The 12,263-nt window shown below is 34.3% G+C and overlaps 1 protein-coding gene across 1 annotated transcript in view; it reads left to right on the top strand.

Moving 5' to 3' along the window:
- The window catches only part of LOC105256511 (furin-like protease 2), a 34,677-nt gene extending 29,366 nt beyond the window's left edge, over positions 1-5,311 (top strand). Inside the window, exons 11-16 of the mRNA XM_025407725.1 lie at positions 23-271; positions 1,463-1,931; positions 2,023-2,222; positions 2,293-2,574; positions 2,759-2,973; positions 3,860-5,311. Coding sequence (XP_025263510.1) covers positions 23-271; positions 1,463-1,931; positions 2,023-2,222; positions 2,293-2,574; positions 2,759-2,973; positions 3,860-3,967 — 1,523 coding nt within the window. The 3' untranslated portion in view covers positions 3,968-5,311. The remainder of the gene's footprint in view (positions 1-22; positions 272-1,462; positions 1,932-2,022; positions 2,223-2,292; positions 2,575-2,758; positions 2,974-3,859) is intronic.
- The last annotated feature ends 6,952 nt before the right edge of the window (positions 5,312-12,263 follow it).

Below are 12,263 nucleotides of genomic sequence, written 5' to 3'. Positions count from 1 at the left end.
TTTTCTGCATTTCTCCACATAGATACCGAGAATAGCACGTGCGTGCCGTGCGAAGCCAACTGCGCCAGCTGTCAGGACAGACCGGACAAGTGCACCAGCTGTGAGCATCACTTGGTGATGCATGAGAACAAATGTTATGCCGCGTGTCCCCCATACACATACGAGACGCAAGATTATAGCTGCGCTCCATGTCATGCTACCTGTGAGACCTGTAATGGTACGGCAGAGAACCAATGCATTACTTGTCGGTCCGGGCTGTTCGCTTTGAACGGTGAGCATTATTTATGCTACATAATACACTGTAAAAAAAGTATGTAAAATTACGCATATAATCCGTGTAACAATTACGCTATTTATAACGGAAATATATAAATGTACTTTTATAAAAATTAGTTTTTTTACTCTTTATTGTGTAAATATTCGTTTATATTTGATGAGAAATGACAAGGTTAAAAGTATAATTTTTGGATTTTATGTAAATGTACAATTTTGTAACATTTATATAAAATTTAAAAATTACACTTAATAAACGAATATTTACGCAATAAAGAACAAAATAACTAAAGTAAATTTACATTTTATAAATAAAATTATTATCTTAAATGGTAAGTAAGCATCTTGTACTAATAAATTTACATGTTAGAAGTAGATTTCTAGAAATGTTTATGTAATAATACATTTTGTATATGTATTTATACACTTTCACATATTAAATTTAATTTAAAATTACATATATAATTAGTGTAACAATTACGCTATTTATAACGAAAATATATAAATTTATGTGCTTTTACAAAAATTAGTTTTTTTACTCTTTATTGTGTAAATATTCGTTTATATTTGATGAGAAATGACAAGGTGAAAAGTGTAATTTTTGGAATTTATGTAAATGTAGAATTTTTTGTAACATTTATATAAAATTTAAAAATTACACTTAATAAACGAATATTTATACAATAAAGAACAAAATAACTACTTTTTGTAAAAGCACATAAATTTATATATTTTCGTTATAAATAGCGTAATTATTACACTAATTATGCATGTAATTTTAAATTAAATTTAATATGTAAAATTGTATAAATACATATACAAAATGTATTATTACATAAACATTTCTAGAAATCTACTTCTAATGTAAATTTATTAGTACAAGATGCTTACTTACCATTTAAGATAATAATTTTATCTATAAAATGTAAATTTACTAATGTATGTAAATATACACCTTTAATAGTTGGTCTCAATATTACTCACTATAATAATTGTAAATTTACACAAAAATTGTTTACAGTGTAAGCACGTATCCGAAAGAAATTTTTTTTAAAGAAATTGAATGTCAACAGAACGTAATTATTAAATATGAAATAAAAAGATTCTTTATCTCAGAAGTTGCTAAAACTTCTTTTAATTATCACGATATTCTATATATCACACGTGGTTTTTGATTCGAATGTTGCAGGCACATGTCGCGCCTCGTGCCCAGCGGGTTATAGCGCCGACAAGAAACGACGCGAATGCGTCGCATGCCCACCCGGTTGCGCGACCTGCGCCACGCTGAGTTGCACCAGTTGCATCGAAGGCTGGAGCTTGAACAAGAAGGGGCTGTGCGCGCCCGAGAGTCGCAGCAACTGTAACTCGGGACAGTACTATGAGAGTGGCCAGTGTAAGGTCTGTCATTCGTCTTGCGAGACCTGCGCCGGTGCCACGGAAGATCACTGCATATCCTGCCCGAACCCTTTACTGCTTCAAGGCAAACGTTGCGTGTCCCAATGTGACGACGCGTATTACTCCGTGGTACAACCCTCGCGGCCGATTTGCGTTCCTTGTCTGCACACCTGCAAGAGTTGCGTCTCCCGCCTGAACTGTACGGCGTGTCAAGATGGACTGCAGCTGCAAAGCGGAGAATGCAGATCGTCCTGCGCGCCAGGGTAAGACGGAAGAATTTATTTGTACAATATATTGAATAGATTTATGGGACAGCATTGATATGTTTCGCTTCCTGTACTCTTTTGGTTTTAGTTATTATAGCGACCGAGGACAGTGTGCCAAGTGTTATTTGTCGTGTAAAACGTGTTTGGGACCGAGAAGGGATCAGTGCGTCACTTGTCCAAGAGGATGGCAACTGGCAGCCGGCGAATGCCATCCCGAATGCCCGGAAGGTTTCTTCAAGTCCAATTTCGGTTGTCAGAAGTGTCATCATTATTGTCGCACATGCAAAGGTATAAAAGTAATATAATTATAATTCGATAAGTTAAATCTAATTGCTTTTCAACGAGAAAAATATTCCAGGAGAAGGTCCGCTAGAATGCACTTCCTGTCCACCTCATTCGATGCTGGAAGGCGGATTATGCATGGAATGTCTGGGTGCACAATACTATGATTCCTTGACACAGCTCTGCAAGGGTTGCCATTCCGACTGTCGAAGATGCACCGGTCCCGGCAAGTTCAGTTGCGCTGCATGTTCGCCACCGCTGCATTTGGACAAATTGAATAATCAGTGCGTGCCTTGCTGTACGGGCAACGAAAAGGGGCCTCAGGCTGAAGAATGCTGTCTCTGCGACCCAGAAACCGGTAATTTTCATGTGTTGATGTCTTAATATAACATGTTTGAGTAAATAATGTATCCTCCATTAATTTATACTTTTTATTCTAAGTAATTTATGTTATTATCGATATGAGATTGTTACATTAATTTTATACTATTATAAATATACCATTGTGTAATTACTGAATGATGTGTTTTTAATATTTACAGGCGGCTGCAGGAACAGCTCGCCAGCTGGTAAGAGAAGAGTACCAGGAACAGAATTCTCAGCCGACACGGTTGTCTCTGAAACATACTCTGACAGCGATGGCAGATCAAGTAACAACGATTCGGCTTCACTGGCCGTAACAGCAGCTACAACGATGGCGGTTGCTATCTGTTTAGCATCAATCGCGTTATTTGCAGTGATATTCGTCGCTCTTCAGGTATATATTGAAATTAAAAATTGACGTATTTAGCGATTTTCAAATCATTGCTTATATTTAAGAAATATTTTCCAAACTGCATTAAAATTTGTCTCAGTATTATATTGAAATTTATGGTTCAAAGTATGATTTGTACAGGATGTTTCAGATCATCCATTTAAAAACTAGAGAAGTGATTATTTCAAAAAAGTAAAAACATTTTCTTTATAAATCGGGTGCGCTCTATCGAATGGTGATATTTTCAACTTCTGGTTAAAATATCTTGCAAAATATTTATTTTTCGATTATCTTACCTTAATACTTTTATGTACAAAATAATGAGAGGAATCAATTGATGTAAAAAAAACATACAGTTGTTTTTAAGAAAAAATATGGAATTGTTAATTGCAAATCACGTATTTTTTCTTAGAAACAACTATGTGTTTTCTTTACACTAATTGATTCCTCTCATTATTTTGTACATAAAAGTATTAAGATAAGATAATCGAAAAATGAATATTTTACAAGATATTTTATGGTTTATAAATAAAATTAAGAAATGATTTCAAGTCTTATAAGTCGAAAAGTACTTGATGGAAAAATAATTTATTATAGTGTTTTGGAAAGCTCTCGAGGCAAGCTACAAGAATATGCAATGAAAAATAGGGAGTTCCATTAAAAAAAATGCACTTCCGGTTTGAATCGCCTATTTTCGGCCGGAACTAAAAGTTGAAAATATCATCATTCGATAGAGCGCATCTGATTTATGAAGAAAATGCTTTTACTTTTTTGAAACAACTACTTCTCTAGTTTTTAAATAGGTGATCTGAAACACCCTGTATAGCTTTCAAACAATAAATGATTCGATGGGAAGATAAATATGCGTACGTTAATATTTGATTTGCAGGCCTGGTCCGGCAGAAGAGAGGTCAATATGGGATACACGCAGCTCGCCGTAAAAATGGAACCGTCCGAAGACCTGGACGCCGACGACGCAACAGAGCTTATGACCTAGACTTCGTTAACTGCCACGTAGCTATTGACCTCTTGCCGAAGAGTCGCAGAGAGATCGATGAATCTCGATTGTGATCAGTTCGCGAGTCAGAAGTTACGTGTCTGCGCGTCAGCGAGGTCCAGAGATAGTCTACATATGTGTAATGAGGAAAATGGGAAAACGGTGGTAAATACGTAACGGAAAGGGAGAAGTGGAAGAAGAAACAGGGGGAGGAGCAAGCAAAGGATGATTCGTCGAATACGTGATAGAACTCCGTGGAGCAAACAGCAAAAGAGGAAGAGAGAAAGAGAGAAAGAGAGAGAGAGAGAGAGAGAGTGAAAGGAAGTGTGATTGTTGTTTATCTAGCCGTGATGCGGTCGCATGAATGTGCGAATGCATGAGAGATGTGTGTTTAGTTAGAAATCTACTTTTTGCCCGTCATCGTTGTCGAGTGCGTCGCCGATGCCATCGTCACACACATCAAGACACTGACGGTGATTCCGAACACGGAGAAAAAGGGTGAAGGACATTATCAAGTGCCTGATTATAGTGACACCCTTGATTCCACACCCTTTCGCGTTCCCCCTCCGGCGCTTTCTGTCCACGAAGTAACGCCGAATCTTCGTCGATTATCGCGTCGATCATCGTCGCGTGCATCCGCAAAACAAATAGAACTTCAGCCGAGCGACGGACAACACGAACAAGTTAGAAGTGTTGCGCGGTACAAGAGTCGAAAGCAATCTAGTTTGTTCAATAGCATCTTCGAATGATAATATCTATTGCCATTTTTTTTTTTTCTTCGCGCAACATTCGCGGTATCGACGACCGTCGTCAAGTTATTGAAGGAACAAAAGGCACGTCTCTTCTTCGCCTCTCTTCGGGAAGGCCAGCATTCCGTTAAGGGGTGAAGGGATGTAAAAGTGACCTCCGTATATTAGGCTGAACCACGGACCACGTAATCGTAATCGTTAATCGTGAGAATTATGAATTGTTATATATTTGTACAAATGATAATAGTAACAAGTGAGCGAACAAAAAGGGGATAATCACACAAGGATCAGGAGGGGGAGGCGAAAGAAAAACGATAGCGAGACCGGCGAATACCAATTTCGAGATCGAGTCTCGGCTAATCGACGCAATTCGCGTACTCGGAGGAACCAACAGACTGTTACTCTCGTTTGCTACTGCGATCGCCTAGTTATCCGACGCGTCTGTGACGTCAGTCGTCGCATTCCAGTACCTCCCAAACTGACACAACACACGCCGTCGACACAGCTATTGCGTTTTGTAAACTGTTTGTTGTTATTATTTCATTGTCTACATTGATGTTTTGTTTAATATCCCACTTTCTTTGCGTTGCTCTTACGATTTTTTTTAATTTTCCCTCGCACCTGTTCTTTTTCCGTTTCGTTGGGGGTCGCATGAGAGGAGAAAAATCGTTTTAAAAAAAAAAGGAGAAAAAAAAGACGAATGGATAAGAAGAAAGAAGAGAGGAAGCCAAACGCAACGATCCGCAGCGAATCGATATTATTGAAAGCCATCGCCCACGCCTACTCATGTGAAAAATATTGACTTTCTCCTCGTGATTTGATATAAAGCTATTATTGTACTTTTATGATGAACGCGATTATAAATATATACATATATACATACACACTTACAACACGCGCGTGTATATGTAATGATTCCTCTTGAGAATTCCTGCGACACAATTTCGCTTTGCTCAGATCTTCCCGATGTTCCAATTTCGAGGTACATATCATTCCAGGTAAGTACGACTACAATATTGACTTCAATTACGGCGATGTGCGAGAAAGGTCCTGGCAAATCTTCTCGACCGTACAAGTCGGGAACGAGTATATTCAATTCCGTAACTCCGATCTCTTCGCGGCTATTACTTAATTTTAATATGATTTAAGTTACTAATAATATTATTAATAAATTATTTTAATATTATTTATATATTAATATATTTATATATTATTTATATATATTTATATATTTATAAATTATATTATTTTAATATTATTTATATATTAGAAAATTTATGATTTATTTATTTATTTCGGATTAACCCGAAATAAATCAATGAATCATAAATTTTCATCATATATTCGTGCGCATAAAAACGTAAACGATATTAATTTTCGAATGATACGGGCATGTGTTTTGTGAGACGCGATGAAGAAAAAATCCGAAATCTGCAATATGATCGTAAGATTTCTAAATTTTGAAGATTATGCGGAAGGAAAGTGAAGTCGTGGCTATTTCAACTTTAATATAAGAGAAAAGTGATGAAACTTTTTCTTAGATTAACTCTCAAGAACGTACACATCTTTAGAATTTTAATTAAACGGAAATTTCTAAGAGTTTTTCTTTTTAATTTTAAAAAGAAAAATGTAGCTTTATATAAAAATTACAATTTTTCCCTCGGTCATTTAACTTTAAATTAATATCCCTCGCCTTATATTCAACAGCTACGTATCAATCACGACTAGTTTCCAATTGCTATTGGGAACATCGATCTCGGATTGGATTCTATCGGGAATAAGAATCGCGAAATGGAGTTCTTAATTAGGATACGAGGAACTACTAAATCGCCGTGTCACGCGACGAGGGAAACGGCGCGTGTCAGCAGAGTTTACCAACGAGATGGAGAAATTACATTCGACCGATTGTCTTACTTCCCTCGCGAATGAGGTAAAACTGGTGGGAACGAGTTGTCAGGAGTCATCACTGACATTCTATTTGTGTGCTCCTCGATTTTCTCATGTATATTAAATCTAAAAGTTAACTGCTGACGAGCGGCGACAGCTGCAACGTAAAGAGAGACGATCCGAATTTCAATTTCATTAAAGAGAATTATCGTTTCCTATCAGGTAACTTTCTTTCATTTTCCTATGCGTCATTGGCACAAGAATCTGCTCATTTAAATCAAATCTGATCGTGTAAAAGTGAAGGTGCCTTAATAATTGTAATTGTTTGCCTGTTTTTTAAACATAGCTTTTCGGAAACAAATCTTTGAACTGATAACAGATATTAGAAATGCATGATTATTGATAAAATATTTTACAAAATTTTAATGTTTTAAATACTGATTCTTATTTGATTAGTTTTAGTATGATTTATAATAAAAAGATTTTATATATTTCTTTATTTTCTAATCAATAAATTTTTTAGCAAATGGATCAGCTTTTTTTCAGATATTTTCTTTCTATTTTTTTTTTCGCATTTTTAAATTGGATGCTAATTTGAGAAAATAAACTGGATGAAGCTCGATTTTTCTTCGTACTTTTTCACACAGTCCAATAAAATTTAATATCTATTCATATATAAAATATGGCATCAGAAATTCCCTGTCTCTTTCAGAAAAGCAAATTATTTTCCATTCAATCTACTTGTTCGTTCACACGAGAGGTAAAGGTATTACAAAGTCATATAACTTTCATATCACTCCACGACCGCAAATGTTCCGGAGGAGAATCCAAAAGGGGACAGATATGTGCACTTGGCGTTTTTCTCCGGAAATATTGCCAAAATCCGTCCGCGACTGAAACAGAGAAAGAGAGAGAGAGAGAGAGAGAGAGAGAGAGAAAGAAAAAGAGAATGGAAGCGACTTTAATCAAAGTTGACCTTTCCTTTCTCTGCCATTCCAAATCATCCGTTTCCACTGCGCTGTTTTTCCATCCGTTCTGGCGGAAACGAACGAATACGAAACTACATACGAGTCCGACAGGCAAGAAATAAATAAGCTTTCCGTGTATAAGAATGGAAGTTGCGGCGATATAAAAGCGTGCAATCGACGGCGATTCAATGAGGGAACTAAAGGTGTTGTACGTGGGATAAAAAAGAAGGTGGGCCGCAGCCAGAATAAAAGAAAAGATCGATGTGGCGTCTTGGGCCGAAGGTTCCCTTCGATCCCTTCGATCCCTTCGAGCCTCGAAGAATAAACAAGACATTACACGAGATTCTATCCTTTCTCGCGAATGGGATTTTTCTAAAATTCCTTCAGAGATTTTTTTTGGAAATAAATGATTGATGCCGAACCGAAATACGGTAATTCGTATTATATGGTATGGTTTCTAATGCGGAGACATATATCTCTGTAAAAGTAATCGATTAAAGATTACTACTAAAGAGGATTTTCTTTTTGTTTTTTAATTCACAATATATTCGTCTTGCAAGTAATAAAATCTGTATTTCTTAATGCAATTCTATATACATGTGAAATATAATTTTAACAATACTAAATAATAATAACATTTAATAATAAAAAATTGGAGAGAGAGACCTAATGAAAATCAAAATGACCATTCCTTTCAATAAATTTTTACGCGAAAGTGTTGGAAACAAATTCCTTGCCAAATTTCAACTTTTTTTGGAAATAAATGATTGATGCTGAATCGAAATACGGTAATTCGTATTATATGGTATGGTTTCTAATGCGGAGACATATATCTCTGTAAAAGTAATCGATTAAAGATTACTACTAAAGAGGATTTTCTTTTTGTTTTTTAATTCACAATATATTCGTCTTGCAAGTAATAAAATCTGTATTTCTTAATGCAATTCTATATACATGTGAAAAATAATTTTAACAATACTAAATAATAATAATATTTAATGATAAAAAATTGGAGAGAGAGACCTAATGAAAATCAAAATGACCATTGCTTTCAATAAATTTTTACGCGAAAGTGTTGGAAACAAATTCCTTGCCAAATTTCAACTTTTTTTGGAAATAAATGATTGATGCTGAATCGAAATACGGTAATTCGTATTATATGGTATGGTTTCTAATGCGGAGACATATATCTCTGTAAAAGTAATCGATTAAAGATTACTACTAAAGAGGATTTTCTTTTTGTTTTTTAATTCACAATATATTCGTCTTGCAAGTAATAAAATCTGTATTTCTTAATGCAATTCTATATACATGTGAAATATAATTTTAACAATACTAAATAATAATAACATTTAATAATAAAAAATTGGAGAGAGAGACCTAATGAAAATCAAAATGACCATTCCTTTCAATAAATTTTTACGCGAAAGTGTTGGAAACAAATTCCTTGCCAAATTTCAAGTTTTTTTGGAAATAAATGATTGATGCTGAATCAAAATACGGTAATTCATATTATATGGTATGGTTTCTAATATGCGGAAACATATCTCTGTATAAAAGTAATCGATTAGAAAATATTATTAAAGAGGATTTTCTTTTTTTTTTTAATTAACAATATATTCGTCACATGTGGACAATAATTTTAACAATACTAAATAATAATATGTAATAATACAAAATTGGAGATCTGATGAAAATTAAAATGACCATTGCTTTCAATAAATTTTTACGCGAAAATGTTGGTCACAATTTCCTTGCCGAATTTCAATATTTAATAATAAAAAATTTGAGAAACTTGATGAAAATCAAAATGATCATAGTTTTCAATAAATTTTTACGCGAAAGTGTTGGAAATAAATTTCTTACCGAATTTCAAGTTTATTAAAAAAAATTCCTTCAGAGTTTTTTTTAAAAACAAATGATTGATGCTGAACCGAAATACGGTAATTCGTATTATATGGTATGGTTTCTAATATGCGGAGACATATCTCTGTATAAAAGTAATCGATTAGAAAATATTAAAGAGGATTTTCTTTTTTTTTTTAATTAACAATTATTCGTCACATGTGAACAATAATTTTAACAATACTGAATAATAATATTTAATAATAAAAAATTGGAGATCTGATGAAAATTAAAATGATCATTGCTTTCAATAAATTTTTACGCGAAAATGTTGGACACAAATTCCTTGCCGAATTTCAATATTTAATAATAAAAAATTTGAAACCTGATGAAAATCAAAATGACCATTGCTCTCAATAAATTTTTACGCGAAAGTGTTGGAAACAAATTCTTTGCCGAATTTCAAGTTTATTATCCTTCTTTTAACTAAGTAATAGAAAATCCTCTTAGAACATCTACGTCAATTTTACGTTACGATTCCCATATACTCTATATTGTTTCGGGAATGAAAATCGCGCTCGGTACCTCAACAATGCGCCTCTGAAAGCACTCGGAGCACTCGGTAAGTTGTAATCCGTTATCGCGGATAATAAAGCGGCGGCGGAAGCGATCGCGCTACATTTTCCCGCAAGACCGGAAACGTTAACGGCACGACGGTAACGCGGCAAGAAACTTCAGCGGAAAGAACGACGGGGGCGAAGAAAATTCGTTTCGACGCAGCCGAGTCCCGCCGAGCCCTTTTATAGCCCTTCTCGCGAGGGAGGAGATCGCATTTACTTGCCTCTGCGCAGCATCAAGCTTAAACCATACGGTGCCGCATGCGGAAAACGGAACACCGTAAAAACTCCACCGCGAGAAGAAACTTCGTACCGAGATGTTCCCACTGAATGTCCTGCCTCCTTTCGCTCAGTACCATCGTAATTCTGATCTTTACGGATAGCCAGATGGAAGTGAATGTATTTTGTTGCGATTTCTGTGATTTCAGATCTTTTTTTTTTAAACGCGAGATGATAAATTGAAAAATTTGAAAGACCAATGTGTGTGCGTATTATAGCTCTTGTCTCCTTTCGTTATCAATAAAATAATGGAATATTATTTTGTCGTCTTTTAAAGAATTGTTAAAATTATATTAATTTTGAATAAGAAATTAGAATTAAATTGGAGTTAAACGCGAGATGATAAACTGAAAAATTTGAAAGACCAATGTGTGCGCGTATTATAGCTCTTGTCTCCTTTCGTTATCAATAAAATAATGGAATATTATTTTGTCGTCTTTTAAAGAATTGTTAAAATTATATTAATTTTGAATAAGAAATTAGAATTAAATTGGAGCTAAACGCGAGATGATAAACTGAAAAATTTGAAAGACCAATGCGTGTGCGTATTATAGCTCTTGTCTCCTTTCGTTATCAATAAAATAATGGAATATTATTTTGTCGTCTTTTAAAGAATTGTTAAAATTATATTAATTTTGAATAAGAAATTAGAATTAAATTGGAGTTAAACGCAAGATGATAAATTGAAAAATTTGAAAGACCAATGTGTATTATAGCTCTTGTCTCCTTTCGTTATTGATAAAATAATGAAACATTATTTTGTCGTCTTTTAAAGAATTGTTAAAATTATATCAATTTTGAATAAGAAATTAGAATTAAATTGGAGTTCAATTAAATTAAAAGCAATAAATAATTTTTATATTTTTGGATAAATTTTCTATGATATTATTTTTTATGATAAGAAGGAATATATATGCGTGAGAAACTGTGTTTTCATTATTATCCATTTTCCATTCCTAAATTTATTGTTACACAATGTTCCCATATTATTTATTTATTATAGAATTACTATAAAATATTATAGTTTCCCTCTTTTTCGAAAATTCGTTCTATATCCTTAGCGTGTCGTTATTCAAAACCAAACATTCGATCGTGCCTTTATTTCGTCATAATTCGATTGGCTATGGCTCTTCACAATTGAAACAACCTTTTCCTATATATGTAAAATCCCTCTTTTAAACCATAAAACCGTCTGTCGTTTTCTACAAAACGAGAATGACTGTCGTGCTCCCGGGGATCTAGATGCCATAAAGTTCCCTTCCTGAAATATCGTCTCGTCTTGATCTCGTTATCATCGTGCGAAAAAACCGGACACCCGTTCATCTGTAACCATTTCCGGGATAACATATACAAGTGTGTTTCACCCAACGCCAATCGAGATAACGAGATAACGCCGTAAATTCGCCAGTGGGGTAATTCGCAGGGGGAGGAAGCGAGAGTAGAGATCTCTACTTTTATCAGCGTCCTGATGCGCATCATAAGCGGATATCGTAAATTCGCAATAGGCGAATCTGTGCCGATGCTTCATGTATATGTACTGATGTTTATCGGTAATGCACGATGTGGCCGATCTGATTCTATAGGAATGCATCGAATACAGAATCGTGTATTCTTTAAGAATATTTTGTACCTATTTTCAAAATATTGAGAATTTAATGAAAATTGTACAGAATGTCCTTACATATGTTTAGAATCTTCAGTACAATTTTTAAATCGATTAACTAAAGCGTTCACAAGTCATAAGGATTTTAATTTGCACCGAATTAACTTGTGTTCTTATGGGAAACGTATAACCACATCGATTCAAACGACAAAAACACATGGAAATAATATTCAGAATTTGTTTAAAATTTGCAAAAGTTTAGATACAGAGGAAATATTTGGTCAAATAATATTATACAAGTACTAACTGGTTAAAAAGATATTAAATATAATTCAATGATGTTAGCCA

This window comes from Camponotus floridanus, unplaced genomic scaffold (assembly GCF_003227725.1).
Source record: "Camponotus floridanus strain SB8 unplaced genomic scaffold, Cflo_v7.5 scaffold185, whole genome shotgun sequence".
Classification (NCBI taxonomy): domain Eukaryota; kingdom Metazoa; phylum Arthropoda; class Insecta; order Hymenoptera; family Formicidae; genus Camponotus; species Camponotus floridanus.
The sequence above is the reverse complement of the archived record's forward strand: the minus strand, read 5'-3'. Positions and strand labels throughout refer to the sequence as shown.